Consider the following 16,638-nt stretch of genomic DNA (forward strand, 5'->3'; position numbering starts at 1 on the left):
GCTGAGCCACCCTCCCTGTGAGGAACTTTTCATTATGTTCAATCAAACTTCCCTTGCTGCAGCTTGTGACTGTTGACTCTTAATTCTTCACTCTCAGGAAAATCTGTCTCCATCCTTGCTGTAATCCCCTTAGCAGCTCAAAGACTCTTAGGCCTGCTCCTTGGCATCCCCTTCTCCAGGCTAAATAAACCTGGTCAATTTAGCTCACAGGATCCAGCCACCTCCCTGCTCACTTGCCCCTATCTTTGATTTGCTCTGGTTCATACACATCTGCTTTGTGCTGGAGAAAGTGAAAACACATTCTAAGTATGGCCTTAGGAGGTCCAAGCAGATGGCAGTGACCACCATCCTCAATCATCTGGCTGCTTGCGTTCTAATTCACCCTAAAGCATCTTTAGCCTTCATTGCCATAAGGGCACATGGCAGACATCTTCAATTTGCTGCCCACCAGGAGACCCAGGATTATTCCTGCAAGCTCTCTGGCCAGTGCCCAACCAGTCCTGATGCATGAGCTTGTTCCAGAGGCCTCTGCATTTTGCCTTTGTTTAACTATATAAAATTTCCTAAACAAAACACAAGCAATTGAGTTACCATCTGAATACTCACAGGTGTGATAATGCTGAAAGATCATTAAAAGCTCCTTCAGGAACAACAGAAATATCATTTCCATGTAAAGACCTCAAAAAGAAAATAAACAAAATAATATGCACGTGTGAAAAACAGCAGTTTAACTTTGCAAATTTTATCTTTGGTAAACACTTTTCCACATATTTTTCTTTCTTTCACTTCCTTAGTGTTATCAGCTGGCTGTTTTTTTTAAAGCTCTAACCAGCAGCCTACTCATAATTTGATTTTTTTTCATCCTCAAATTTCACAAAAAATGTCAATAATATGTTTCTTTTTAAATCGCAAGAAAAAAGGTCAGTAAGAGTAGCCACACTGTTGGAAAGTACTGATTGGATGTAGGGATAGCAGAAGAGTTTTTATCTCTGACTTTTTCATCAACCTACTGGAATTCCTTTAATTATGTTCATATGTTCTTTTTAATCTTCCATACATTCATGGAAAATAAAGGTTGTTGCCATAATTTGACAGTCAAGTTAATGAACTGAAGACCATACAGAGCATCAATAGCAGTACTACTCTTATCTTTCCTGTAGCAAACCTGCACAAAAATATCTCTCTTCTAGAAACTCAGTGTTACATCTATATATAACACACAGAGAATTATGGTTCTTGAAACTATCCATATGTATATAAAATAGCGGATGTTATGTGAGCACATTTTAATAATTCCAGGCTTGAGACCTTTAATCCAAGTAAAGTACTAAATGGTCATAAAGTACCCAAATGGAGGCAGAAATTACATGTTCTGCTGGGGTCTTTTTGGAAAGAATTTTTGCAGTTTTGTGGTTGCTTTTCTTCTTAATGACAAACTGAAGCTGTAAACTAGACTGACTGTGCCTTATTTTCCTTTTTGTGCCCTTTTAACCATGTTTTTCATAGTGGTAAAATAGAAAGTTTTCTTAGAACCAAGAAGGAATTTTATTCATTTTCACCAGTAAACCATTATGTAATAGTTTTGGAAATACTCCCACATTAAATGAAACAGTAAAGAAAGAAATAAATATATTGCTGGAATGAAGGTATTAAAAATTCAACTGCAACCCCCCCTCACATATACTGAGGAATTTATGCATACAGAATTTTTTCCAAGATTTTAATGCTCATAATAAGGAACAACGTAACACAAAAAAAGAAATATAGCTGAGATTAAAAAGCAGAAAAGAAAAAAGTTTATGTCTGTATATACAATGTTACTTAGGGTCATATAACTTCTTGTACAGCATTTCTCAGAAGGAAGCCACCTAGGAGTTTTAAGGATATGTAATTATCACTCCTCAAATACTTGCTAGGTTTTAGAATGTAGTAACTTCCTGCAGAATTCTTGTACAAAAATAAAATTTCTGGAAAACAACAACAGTTAAAAAGTCATACTTACAACAACCTAAGTGACTTCAACCCATCAAAAGTCTGTGCAGGGATACACCTCAGGCGGTTGTAACTAAGAATTCTGAAAATATATAACATCCTGTCAGCAAGTATATCATGCATTCAGTAAACAGTGCAGAGCATGAGCAAAAACAGCTTTTGCACACACAGCTAGTTAGGAAACAAGTTATTTTACAGCCTCCACAACAAGCAAGCTTTAATATCAACAAATGTCCTTTCCAAGACAAAAAAAAATCCACTGTAATGCTTCCAAACAGTCACTGTTACATGTTTAAACTTACAAGGTGAGCAGCTGAGTCATGTTGCTGAAGCTCTGATTAGAAAGAGTGCTGATTCTGTTGTTACTTAAATCTCTATAAAAAATAAATTCAGAAATTCAGACCTTAAAATGACTGCCCCAGTCCTGAAACACTGTAAGTTAAACTGACAGACACATTGGTTTTATTAGTAGAAGTAGCATCACTGATGGTATCAATATTTAAAGCAGCAGATATTTTTATTTTCACATGCCATATACAAGCCCAGCAAGTGTTTAGAGCCTGACCAACGAAAAGCATTTTCATTTCAACACAGATGAAAAAGCAGTGCAATGAGCTCTTATACAACAGCAATGTCCATCATGCCACTGAGTTAATAATGCAATCCTACAGGAACCCAAGTACAGAAATTAAAGTGATGTTTTAAAGCGGAAATTATTCTAGCCATGTCCCTAATGACACCTGAGTAAATTCCATCTAATATTTTACTTAACATTCGTATGCTGAAGACATCAAAGTCCAGAGCTATTATTATAAAGGATGCTATCTAAGATTTACAGAGAAAGCCTTAATATCTTTCTTGTTGTTCAGTATTCTAATGAATAAAATCTTAAGCATGAGCATGATGGAAGCTGTAGTGTTACACTGGTAGCTTCAAAGAAGCTTTGAAGAAGCTGTAGTAAATGTGAATGCTGCCTGTTCTTTATTCTCATGTTGTACTTTAGTTTTCATTTTATGTTGACTATTTCATTATTGTTATTGTATTTTGTGGTGAAGCGTATAATTTGTTTCTGAGGGGACCTTGATATTTTAACTTGAGTACTGTTGAATAGCTATGCAATATACATATTTCTCCTCTTGAAATATCATGAAAGCACTTAAGAAAATCGACAAGTATAAAAGAGCAATCTACTCAAAAAAGAAGGAAAAATTTAGAAAAACATTTTTCCTTTAATCTGTAACTCAGGAGACTTGGATGTAATTCCTTGTTTGGCCACAGAAGAACAATGCATAGTGTTCTGCTTTTCCCAACACAGCTGAGAAATATTCTCAACTTTCCAACAGCAGTATGAGGATACAATAACGTGCCCACAGGTCTGATTAAATAGAGACTGTTTTTACTCATCTTATTTGCATTTTATTTACTGTTTATCTAGAATTTACTGTATTATATTTGTCTGCTATATTGTTTGTGTGCAGTTTCTCATTAGGAGGTAGTTCTATGATTTCTGGATGTATTGATTAAAATAGACCATGAGGACCAAATCTCTGCAATGGAAGCCTTGTCACTCAGCCTCTAATCTAATGTCTAGGCACATCTGGTACTTCACTGTCACTACTACTAGGCACAGTCCAATCTATATGTTTGCTTCTTGTACTGAGGTTCTAAAGTTTGAATTTTCAGTGTGCAGCCAGTTAGGTCTTGCATAAATAATTTCCCTAAATGAGCCACAAAAATTTCTACTTTCAGGTTTTACTCTGTGTACACTTGAGAACATTGCAAAGGTTTTTTCCTGATGTTATTGGCAAAAAACCCAAAACATTTTGGAAACATGCTTTTTTCTAAATTTGTGACCATGACCACTTTTGTCTAGCGTGAGGATAAATAAAGGAAATCAAGTTCTTATTTTTGAATGCCAAACCATTTTCAATTTTTGCAGCAAAGCTCTAAACCCAGTCAAAAAGAAATTTAAGGGATTTTGTTACTGTCCTCCACTTTTTATGCTGATTATAATGAAACCACAAACTGCTTTCAGAATGTTACACAGTTGAACCTCAGCTGGTATAAATTTTTATAGTCCTAACAAAGGCCATGGAATTACAGCCATTTACATCAACAGTCTTCCTGTTTCTCTCACTCTACTCTTGCAAAGTACAGAAATCATATTCCAATCATTCATGAACTAAAGGCAATAAATTTTAGAGCAGCTAATGATTTGCCCTAAATCTCAGAGTGAGTCAGGAATAGAGCTGGGATTAAGGTTTTCTAGAAAAGACCTCTTCAAGACTCATTGGACCCTATATGTGGGAGAAACAGAAGTGGTTACATTTATTCCTATGTGAAGCATACCATGGTGTGAAGCATAAACCAAAAGGTTTCTTTTGTAAATGAAATAATTCTAGTGCCTTTTCGGAGCTGCGTAACAAAATGCTGTACTACCCTACCCCATTTTGTAAGACATTACATGTCTTTTGATGGTAACTATAATTTTTCCTTATTTATGTTGTGATGCAGTCAGCAGAACGAAAGAATGCTGTTTATAAAACATAAGCAAATATATTATATGTAGAATCTGGTGAGCAGTGTAAAATATTCTATGTTTTGGGTTTTTTTTCTCATATAACTAAACACAGATTTAATGAAGTTTTGTTTTGTTTTGTCTCATTTCAGCAGAGAATGTTGTTCTAAGACTACTTACATGAGTGTTAAATGCTTGTAGTTGGAAAGCTCTTTTGGAACAAGGGTAAATTGATTTCCATCCAAATAACTATAACAGAAAAAAGAACAACAGAGCATTATTTATTATTTTATTTATTTTTCATTAAAACAAAAGCCACTAATCTTAGATTGTAACACTAAAGTTAATAACAAATGAATACTCATATTTCTGTTTTTCAAGAAACCTTGCTGATACATTCTGGTTTTTAGAGACACAATTGAGGACCTGCAGCCTAAGACTGAAGTGCTGTTGAATCAAATATTATGAATATTAAGAAGTAATAGTACTATCAACCAACTCCTAAATAATACATTTGAAGACTGAGGTCTTCATCAGTCTCCATTCCACACACACTTACAGATGAAAAGCAAATCTGATTTCTGCAAGTCACACTGTGTGGATTTTGAGCTGTGATAAATAGAAAAAGAGCCTGACATTGCAGAGGTAGTCCTTTACAGCAGAAACAGCAAGGGCTGGTTCCATCTCTATCAGCAGATTCATTGGTCATGCCTGCAGTTCAGGTCACCTTCCCTAATTTCTCCCTGTACATCTCATGATATATCACGCATGACATACTGTGAGCCTGCTCCTATGGAGCATGTTAGGGACTAAAGACAGTAATTGACTACCCTCCACCAGAAATTTCCTTTTTTCCTCTTTGGGTTTCCAGCAAAATTATATTGCCTGTGGTCCTTCCATGGTCATAATTCTCAATAACAGACTTGCTCATGCTCAGAGTTAGCAGGCACAGAGCCACCAAGCTGTACCAGCACCTGAGTCACAAGCAAAGGAAGGTAACGAGCCTTGCCTAAAAAACTTCCAGTGTGCAGCCACTCATTATAAACTGCAAGTGAAGGGTTTTTTTTCCTGTAACTAGGGCAAGTAGTTTAGAGGTAATAAGAAGTGCAGTGGAGCAGACAGTGGTGGGAAGATTAAAGGTCTTCAGTTTCTCCACCGGGGCAAATGCCTTGATCAGGCACTGGAATGGGCTGCCCAGGGAAGGGGTGGATTCTCCGTCCCTGGAGATATTTCAAAAGAGCCTGGATGTGGCACTCAGTGCCATGGGCTGGGAACTGCAGCGGGAGTGGATCAAGGGTTGGACTTGATGATCTCTGAGGTCCCTTCCAACCCAGCCAGTTCTATGATTCTATGGTGATAATACTTGTGTCTCCTGGAACTCAAGTAGAAACTACAACCTTATGGTTCCTATACAAATAAGACATTTTAGCCATCCAAATGTTTAAAATGCAATTTAGTTAATAGCAGCCTTCTTAGATTAATTTTGAGCTTAATGTTTTTAAGTATGCAGCATCATCCTTGGAACCCGTAGTCTTGACTAAATGGATGGGCTGAAATACAGTTAAACTGAGTGAAATATCAGCATCTAATAAAAAAAGCTTTTTATTTGTTATTTTGTTTGGGTTTGTTTTGTTTGTTTCCCCTTGAACCTTGCCTTCCTTAGGGCTGCTTGCCAAATCTAAAATACTTGCCTCGACAGTTTTACACTTACACTGTGTTAATGGCATTATATAAATGGTGATGAACAGTGCACAGGCTAAAACACTTAATTACTCAAAGAGAAACCAACAACATTTAAACTTTTTGAAAAAGTATTCTGAGAAAATTCTTTAATCAACAGATAAATTAAGATATATTCATTTAGCTCTATTAGAACTGAAGTACTACAAGTATCCACTTGGCTGATAAAAATTCCTCCTTGTTCAAATGAAGGGACTATTAAGATATTTTACAAAACATGAAGAGTACATCTTGAAAGAGTTATGAATGCTAATGAGCAAGAAGAATCAATCAGTATGCAACTACTAGCAGGATCTACCTCCATTATCTGTTTGAAAAATATGCTAAATTGCATGCTTAGACACTAATTAAACCATACAAAATTGTACACAAATGAGTTTTCAGTCACAGTCAGGGTTCCACTTACAATTCCAAAAGTATCTCTCCTTAGCTGCTAAATTTTACATTGCATTGAAGCCCTTACACTGTTGAATTGTATTTATTAGCCCAGACTATATTCAATTAAGTAATTTTCTATTGAAGAAAAAGAAACAATACCAAAATCCAATGATCTATAGGTTCATATATCTGGGTGCTAATTTGAGTTCTTAATAATTTCTCTTCATTAGTGACTAAAGCCTTTTGGATGCTATTAAGCACTAAATTACTGGTGGTCATTTCAATATCTTCTATATGATACCAAGTAGTAAAGGAGCAACAGTCATGTAGTGACTTAAGATACACACTTATAAAACTTTTTGAAAAAGCACTATATTAATCAGTCATTATGAAGTACTAGTAATTTAATATTAAGTGCCATTTGTAACATAAATTCAACCTTTTCTCTTGTTAATATTTTTTCATCTATTTCTTTCAGAGTTGTGACCTATCTGATCAAGATGCAAACCAGATGATTAACTCAACATTTAGGTTTCTATTTGTCCCATCATAATGCATAAAAAGTGACTCATCCAGACTTAGGAGTAGTTTACTTATTGTCTTCAAACAATACATTAGATAGCAAACTTTTTTTTATATAAATTTCACCGTACATCTACATATTAAAATAATATTTTCATAAAATTTCTAAGTTTTTCTCCTATAAAAAGTATCAAGAGCTTAATAAAATATGCTACATTGCATAAGTCTGCCTATATGGAAAGGTAGACTTTCTATTAAAATCAGAGTCTCTGAAATATCACTCACCCATGCCAATTATGAAAATATGCAAACGCATTAACACATTGTTTTCTTTTGGTTTTTTCATGTAATTGAACTTCTTAATTCCTTCCTAAATGGTGACCACAGAACAATAAGATTCACTGTTGCCCATAATTTAACCAATTGTAATATAACATCCACGTTCAATTATATGATTGTTCAGTGTTGGGTATATAAATTCTGAGAGTGATTATGATTTCATATACATATATTTTCAAAGCTTTTCAGTAACAGATAGCTCTCCAGAGTGTTTTGGGTTTTAGAGAGCACTGATAATCCGAATTTCTCAAGATACTGTGCAACTCTTTCTATCCATGATGTGGCAACTTTTCACTTTTCCCTGAATCGGATTCTTTGCTTATTCTCCCCTCATTCTTGGACGCGACAATATGAAACTAACATTGATTTTGATTAAAGGGAAGAGAGAGTGCTACTTACAGTTCAGTTACATCTTTTGGGATGCCTTTAGGTAAAGCTTTTAGGCCTTTGTTGCTGCAGCGAACAACTGTATCTAGACAGGTACATTCTGCTGGACAGCGGGACAGTGGAGAGCAGCTATTGTCATCATTTCCTAGTTAGCAAAAACAGATGCTAAGCTCCTTCTATACAAATGTCACCTCAGTATTAGCAATAATATCCTGCCTAGAATTCCTATAAGCAAACATGATATTTCCACATTATGATATCTCTAGGTAAGGAAAACTATAGGTCATCTCTGGAAACTATGACTTAGAGAATTTACATTTCAAGTCACACTTTAGTTAAAGTTAGCTAAACCAACTTTAGTTAAAGCTGTTGTACTAAAAAAAAAAAAAAATTATAGAGAGCAACCCAAAATATTTGTGGAATTTCTAAATTGACAAATTATTACTTGTAAATGGTATCTCTTTAAATAAAAGCTACAGCCTTGAAAATAGACACGTAACAACGCAATAAATCAAAGCATGTGTGAGAGAGATGCAAGATAACAGCCAGCTTTTTAAGTGCTGAGAGGAATTTTGACATTGAGGAACTCACAAACCAAGGACAATGGCATCTTATTTGAGTAGCCTGAAAGAGTGCTTGATGCAAGCGTCAATCCTTGCAAATATTCTCATCCAAACAACAACTTTTTATCAATTTATTTAATTTTCGTATCATCTCTAAATTATGCTTTGAACCTTTTGAATACACATATTCAATAGCTGTGTGCTATTGAAATCCAAAAATGGGAGAAGGATTTTTAAACAGATGTAGAGCCTGAGCATGAAGCACCAATGAAGTTACTTAAAGCAGAACGCTGCTTTAAATTCTATGGGAATCATGCAGCTATACATAAGGAAACTGCAATTACAAGAAGTACACATATTGATTTTTACTTACCATCATCACACGTAAAATCCTGAATTGCCACATCCTGGATGGGAATCTCTTTGAGGAAGTAGGGTTTTTGGCAGCGAGGGTTCCCTGTCACGATGCGTTTCTTCCTTAGCCAGTCTCCAAGCCACGCGAGATGGCAATTGCAGTTGAAGGGATTGGCCAAGAGGTTTCTGAGAACCATGGGAAAGTTCACTTCGAATAAGACCCTTTTTTGTTCCTAAGTACTCTATTTCTATTTTCAAAAAGCTAAGCTTAAATACTGGTCTTCAAACAATGGTATGCATAAACCATAGGTGAAAGCTGGAACTGAGGCTCTGGTGAATCTTGGTATAACTCGTTTAGAAATAATGCAAAACTGTCAGAGACCTGACTTGTTGTCAAGCCACTCTGTACTGATAATGCAATAATTTCATATAGAAATGAAAGGTGATTACTTTACATTATTAGCTTTGACCTGACAACAGCAATTCCATTAATTTGTCATCTCAAGATTTCCATCTTTTATTTGCTCAAGAGAATAAGTTTCCTATCTGAAGTGACAGCTAAGTTGATTACATGCCAGTTATAAAAACGAATTTACTTCTTGAAGTCTCAGTACTTTTGGCATGTCCTTACTTCAGCAGAAACCTATTGACAATTCCATTATTTATAAACATGCCATCTTTAATATGCACAAATTATTCACTTGGTGCACAGTGTCACTTTTTATGTAAAAAGGGTATTAAGTAATTTCCTGAATTATGCTACTTACAAAAAGCATTTCTTCAGCACACTGAGTGGCAGCTTTGCTCACCATTTTCCCTTCCCTTAAATTACATATCCAAATTAAAAAAAGGATGCTTCTTTTCATAGCAAATGAGACTGAAGCTTCATTATAAGACATATATCAATTAAGATCCTCAGTAGGCTGAGGAAATTTTAAGATAATAATTGCACAGAGAGACAGAAAGCATGGTGATTCAGCCTGGCTCAGATCAGTAGGCTACAGCAAGGGGGATGAGCAAGCCATTTTCCTTGCCTTCTCAGGCACTTCTGGAGACCATTCTAATGCTGCACCAAATGGCACCATGGAAACATACTCCTTGAGCATCCAAAATGGTGCAGAAAATAAATTTTCTCAAAAATCCCTATTAACTCTCTTCCCGCTTTGAAATTAAACCTTCAACAGAAACCTTGGAGGTTTAAACTTGGCTGAGGTACAAGAAGAGCTTGACTTACAGTGTAGAGAGAGAGTGCAGGGTGTCAAAGGATCCTGGAGCCACGGTGGTGATCTGGTTGTCATACAGCGAGAGGAGTCGGACTGAGCTCAGCCCCGTGAAGCTGTCGTTCCCCACACAGCTCACACGGTTGCTCCTCAGCATCCTGAGAAAGGAAGGATTGGCATTTCTTAGCTGGGAGGGAGCAAAGGTCAGAGCTGAAGGGGTACAGAGGAAGGGTACAGAGAGGTGATGGCAAAGGGGTCACTGCTGGTGGAGGGACCAATGTGGGGTGGCCCCAGTGCTGCCTATCACCTCACTGAAGGGACTGAATGTAGCACATGTGAAGTGACTGGAACACAGAAAGGTGTTACAAGGGTGTCCCCTTTAACCATCTGTGCTTTGTTCTGATTTTTTTTTTCTTTCAATGCAAGAATCAGTAATTATGAATTTTACCGGCAGTAAAAATAAATTGATGGCAATTCCCCAAATTAGAGATACACAGCAGCCCTCTCCATGTTTGCAGCCTACTGTCTGCAGAACTGTTGTTTACATGGAAAAGAAGGTTGTACTGGTTGACCTTCTCTTGAGGCCCCTCTGAATAAATTTCCTTTGGATAAATTCTAGAAACCACATCTACTATATTCTCAAATGTTTCCATTAAATGAAATCAGGCTACTTTGACTCATCCTAAGAGCATTACTTTTAGATTTAGTAAAAATTCCAGAATACCAACACCTATTCTAGAATCTTTCCTATTTCTATAAAACAGATGAGCTTTAAAGTTTGCTGTTGTCCTACCTGTCCATTAATAAACGAGTATTTTTTTCCTGTGTTCTTGCCTAAGAATAGCTGCTTTCAACAATTTTAGAATACAAAGAACACAAAGTTAGAAATGATAGGCCTGATTTATTAAGAACACCTAATATCTATGGACAGCTGGAGCCCTAAAGACCATTTAATCTTGGTTATGCTCTAATGGTCTGGATGGGCTCTTATGAAGAAAGGCAAGAACCTGTGGACCGCATAAATATCTTTTTTTGAGTAGAAAAAGCTAAACTGCCTCTTCATGGAAAGAATTAAATGAATTCAAGCTATAGTGCTTTTACTCCTCCCTTCACTTTTGAAATGACATTAAAATTACTTAGGAGAGAGTCATTTCCCACATTTCAATATCCACCAGAATAATTTTTTCCTCTAGCTAAATTCCAAGTAATGGTTGAGCTGAATTGAATCAGACTCCATTACGTAAAATGTGTAATTCCCGTGCAAAATTCTGTTACTGTGAAGCAGATGATTACTCCCATTTCCATTTCGGCAGTTGGATGTTTACCCATTCTCAGCTGCTTCATCATTTTAAAGGAACTGTAGTTTCTGTAGTCAAGTAATCAGACCAAAAAATTTCAGCTACATTATATTCCTAATTAATGAATTCACGTAATGCACGATAACTTTTTGTAAAACAGGAACACAAACTAAGATGTGCTTAATAATCCATAGATCATCCTCCAAAAAAAAGGTTTTTAGGACAGAATATTTCCTCAAAAAATACCTGACAGAAAGAAAGAATAAAACCACCCAAATAATTACACTTACAGTGTTTTGAGACTTTCTAGTCCTTTGAACATTTTGTGTCGAACACTTTCCAAGCGGTTGCTAGTGAGCAGTAATTCATTCACACCAGAGGCTCCATCAAATGCTCCTTCTTCAATATCAGTAATCTTGTTATTGCTCAGGTTTCTATTACACAGAAACAGCAAAACATTTGGGTTTTTTTTTTTTTTTTTTTTTTTTAATACTCTGTGAAATGCTTCAGACCACATAGATTTCAAGGTACTGGTTTATTGTGCAAAAGCAACAAATATATTGTTTGACTTCAACCATTAAAAACAAAATTCAGTGCCCTGCTATCTAAAGAAATAAATGTGTTTTAAGCAATTCTTGGAAGGTGCTTTTAAATAATGGCAATTACCCAGCCCATGCTGCTGACATACAAGAAAATGTTTTCATTATTTTGAATCTTGTCAGTGACTGTATATTTTTTCGTGTCTCCATGTCCTTGTAGCATTATTAGATGAATTAATAACAACATGATAGTGTGTGAGTACCAGCACAACTAACCACTTTGATTTCTTTATTTCATCTCAGTAGACACAAATATAAGAAAACAGTGCAAATAGTAACATATGGAAATGAAATGTGTGAATATAAACAGTAAATGAAACGTTAATCATTTATGACATTAGCTAAAAAGGAGTGTTTAGAAGCAAGAAAGTTCATTTATCTGCAATTTGCAGGAAAAGCAGATGAAAATGTGGGAAAATGACCTATAGTACTGCCAAAAGATTCAGTGTTTGTAGTTGAAATATGGAAATTACATCACAAATTGGTAGTATCTATTCACCATCTACAAAAGCATGCATCCTCAACAATATACATTTTCTTAAAGATTTTTCATGCTATTCCTGACTCCTTTTGGTTTTTTTTTTACATTTACCTAGAAGCATTACAGGAGCTGATAATTACATGCTAAAAAGTGTTCGAATAGTGATGCTTAAGAAGTTCTCAGAAATGCTCTGGGACAATATATAATACAGTGAAACTAATCAAGAAATACATTATTTTCATAACAAAAATTAATACACTTGACAAAATGAACAACTGCCATTATCTAAGACATATAAAAAAAATAAATTGTGGATTAATCTTGAGTTACAACATACACTTGGACTCTAATGAAGGATATAATCATCACTTTCATTTAGTTTCACAGTTCAGTTTCCTCCAAGGTGCAACACAAGACTGGAAGCAAGACACTCATTTCAGCTGGCTTATCCATGTCAGGCCCTTAGTTTCCTAAAATCTTATTTGTTCCTTGTGTAACATGGATACCACTTCAACCACTTCACAGGGATATTTTAAGGATTACATTTTGCGTAGCTAATCAATGATGCAGTGCACAAATGTGCTTTAATACTGATGAACCATCAAATCAATTAAACATTTAGGCCCCAATTTTTCAATGTCATCTGTGCAGAGAGACCTTTGTACCTATTTGAAGCTCCAGAAGAAATATGAGCTCCACAAAAACACAGAATTCACTTGTACTGGTGTCTCTATAACATCACTACCTCACTGCTTTCCAGTCATGCTTAACCAGGCACTGTATTATTTAAGTGGAAGAATCTGTAACAATTGGTAACTGCAGTAGGAAGTTACAGAGTAGTATTATTAAAAATGTTATCTTTTCATTAACATTCTCTCAATTTTGTTCCTCCTCAATTATTCACATTTAAAAGCTCCTGGGAGTTCTGGCAGACAGCTATACTGAGACTGATTAATATTCTTTTTCTCTTTTTTTTTTTTTTTTTTTTTTTGTCTTGAAAATCTCCTCAGCTAAAAAGCAGCAAATTAGCTTTACATGACACAAAACATTTACTAAGTTTAGTTTACAAATTAATTTACAAATGTTTACCTTCATAGACTGCAGAACACATAAAATGCTGACAGTAAATTCTCCCCTTTTCCTGTTTTTCCTAAATATGAAACTGTGTGTGTGTGTGCATGTGTGTATGCACACAATATCAAGTATTTAATTTATTTTAAAGGCACTCTGTAGCTGTAAAAAGTGATAATCTGAGATACTACAGGCTTTTTTGAAGTATCTCAGCCCAACCCAATGTGGCAAGAAGTATTTTTTTTTTTTTTTTTTTTTTTAATCTACTAACTGAAAAAAGAAAAATAGTAAGCATTTAACTAATACTTATACTTTATAGTATTAGTGATCATCACAGCTGCCAGCAAGGTTCTGGATAAGGCTAATAGTGATAATATTGTTTCTCTTAAGATTTTGGTCACTATTAATGCAGACAACTTTTACAAATGGTAGCAACTAGATACCAGTAGAACTGGTAATTCAAAAAGCAGTGCATAATTTCCATTAAAATGATGTATTTTTTACTTGCATGTTTCTTCACTCACTGTTAATGTTTGAATTTAACCCTGAAAAGACTGAGGGCAGGGTCATGAAGTTTACCTAAATGATCTACCCTCCAATATGTTTTTTTATATAAGCAAAAGAAAAGCTTTTCAGAGATGTATTTTTAATCATCTCTGCAACTGGTAAGATTATACACTCCTCTTAGGACATGACCTCTGAACATGGACTTACACTGATCAGTTATCAAGCTCCTTTTTTCTCAGTCATTTAATTTTGATATTCCTCTCATCTAATGACAGAACAAACACAGAATCAAAGGCATGTCTTGGATGTGCTGAAAGGCAAACTTGCCTGGTTAGGGAGTAGTACAGGAAGCTACAAAAGATTACTGGAACCTTTTTTTGAGCAGCTTATCCTGTTGAGCTCCCTGCTGTGGCTGCACACCAGACCAGCTGGCTGGACACTGCGGTGAAGGTGTCAGAGCTGCACACCCTGAGTTGTCACTGGCAGTGCTTAATCCCACAGAGAAAAGCTGCCAACTCTGATCTCCCTCAATGATTAATTTAAACCCATTCTTGATTTTGATTAGAATATGCTGAATCTAAAAAAGGCGGAGAAGCACAGCAAAGAGCTAACATGCTATCTGAAGAGACAAGGTCACTGAAGTTGCACTTACATTTTACGCAGCTGAGGAAGTTTCTTAAAGATTCCTGTAGCTTCCAGGACTGAAAATTCATTGTTATTTAATCGCCTACAAGAAATGGAAACAATTTCAGAAAAGAATATTCAGGGATTTTTACAGAATGTTCCACAAAAAGTAAGCTTTTCAGACTGGTTTGACTGAGTAATTGGTATTCAGCTGGTATCTGAGGAACAATTCCATATACACTGACATTTCTAATTTTGGTAATTCTTGTGAATGAACATTCTCATTAGTTAAACTTTGGCATATATAAGACATGGAGAATGAAAACCAAATGACAAAATATCACACAACTACAACTACTGAGAAATGTAAGAAGATTTTTCTTTTAGGAGAAGAAAAAAAATGTAACTGAGGAAGGATTCCATGGCAACTTAAAAATAACAATCTGTAAGAAGTACATATAAACCACTGCAGATTAGTTTGCTGTTCTTTCAAGGCTATCAGGTGATGTCTGCCAGACATCTGGAGGTGCTCACAGAACACAATTTACAAGAATTAAATAATTACTTTACGCTCAATGCTTCTTTTGAATAGGGACTGAAGCACAATGCCCAAGTCTGCCCAAGAATTTAAAAACACTTCTCTGACCATGGTTTATTTTCTGACCACTACATCTAGTACACATACATTGCAAAAGGAAGGATTAAATGTTGCTTTGTAACACTACAAGAAAGTATACAATGAGCAACAAATACCAGCTGGATACTGATGCTGCCTGCCCAGGTATCAAGACTGTTTCAGCCCAGGATACCTTTAGCAGCTGCTAAGGTTAGGAGAGCATCTATATTTAAAAAAAAATAAAATTCTGCACTGACCCATTATTCTCTATTTCCTCTCTTGAAAAGAAAAAGGAAACAATGAGTCTTAGAGTCTTTATATGTTTTAATGGAGTCATCTTGTTAGGGAAGGGAGTCTAACTTTTAATTAGAGACCTTAAATAGGAAGGAAAACAGATGACTGACAAGATCACCGTGAAATGAAATTCAGCAGAATTCTAAACCCAGAATGCTTCTCAGAACTACCTTATTGCAAGACAAGATTAAAAAACTCCTAGAAAATAAAAGAAAGCCTCTCATTCATCCTTTCTTCCTGCTTATTCTCAGTGATAGCCAGAAGGGAAATTAAGGTTATAAATCTCAAGGTATGGCTGTACAATAGTATCAGCATGGAAACAATCTGAGAGAAGACAGAAGGAGGTTTTTGGATGTACACAGCTTGGTTGTACACCACACTGAAATACAAGGGGCATGAAATTCATAAGATAACACCACTTCTGAAAACCATCTCAGTGACTTAATGTGATTTTTAGTGGGATCTTATCAAATGAATCTTTCCACGGTGCCTGTTAACAAAGTTGCATCATCATCATTGTAAACAGCTTTTTTTTTTTGACCTGGCCATCAATAACAGAAGCACCAAGCATTCTATGAGCACTAACATTTTTAAATACTTTCCAGATGCTTTATCATCTAGTAGAATAACTTGTTTGTCAGGCTTACAGATTCTAATAGTACTTCCTTGCTCTCCTTTACTGCCAAAACTTCCAGTCCCATTGAAAAATTCAAACAAGTTGATCCGTTCCACTTCCCAACTACCTTTTAAATATTAAAAATACTTTGTCTCTTTCTCAGGTCTCTTTCACACATATGCATTCAGTTCTTTCAGTTTTTCCTACAAAGCCTTCTTTTCTAGATGATTCTTGTTCTCCAAAATTATTTTTTTCAAGTGATCTTGAAATAGGAAGCCACTGACACAGTATTCCAGCTGGTATTTTATTACTGTTGTATGTATGTATGTAAAACAATCATTTCATATACCTTACATACTATATTCCTGTACATACATAATAAGGAATGACCATATGGGTCACATGGCTCTTCTACAGCTGGAGTTTGCTGGCTCTGGACCTGGAATCATTAATATAAATGTGAAAGACTTTTTCATTCTATTATCATGGTAAGTGTTACCAGGCAGGAGGAATGAAAAT

At 35.5% G+C, this 16,638-nt stretch overlaps 1 protein-coding gene across 14 annotated transcripts in view; it reads right to left on the bottom strand.

Annotated features, from left to right (window-relative positions):
- SLIT2 (slit guidance ligand 2) overlaps window positions 1-16,638 on the bottom strand; it is a 244,033-nt gene that overhangs the window by 40,324 nt on the left and 187,071 nt on the right. For 13 of the 14 annotated variants that reach the window (XM_071743858.1, XM_071743851.1, XM_071743857.1 and 10 more), the window contains 9 exons: window positions 14,622-14,696; window positions 11,602-11,745; window positions 10,028-10,171; window positions 8,813-8,979; window positions 7,889-8,021; window positions 4,691-4,759; window positions 2,295-2,366; window positions 2,003-2,074; window positions 607-678 (listed from right to left, as the gene is read on the bottom strand). In XM_071743858.1, the coding sequence (XP_071599959.1) occupies window positions 607-678; window positions 2,003-2,074; window positions 2,295-2,366; window positions 4,691-4,759; window positions 7,889-8,021; window positions 8,813-8,979; window positions 10,028-10,171; window positions 11,602-11,745; window positions 14,622-14,696 (948 nt within the window). The remainder of the gene's footprint in view (window positions 1-606; window positions 679-2,002; window positions 2,075-2,294; window positions 2,367-4,690; window positions 4,760-7,888; window positions 8,022-8,812; window positions 8,980-10,027; window positions 10,172-11,601; window positions 11,746-14,621; window positions 14,697-16,638) is intronic. The other variant, XM_071743855.1, reaches the window with a different exon arrangement.

The sequence above is a fragment of the Heliangelus exortis genome, chromosome 4, assembly GCF_036169615.1.
Source record: "Heliangelus exortis chromosome 4, bHelExo1.hap1, whole genome shotgun sequence".
In the NCBI taxonomy this organism is placed as follows: Eukaryota; Metazoa; Chordata; class Aves; order Apodiformes; family Trochilidae; genus Heliangelus; species Heliangelus exortis.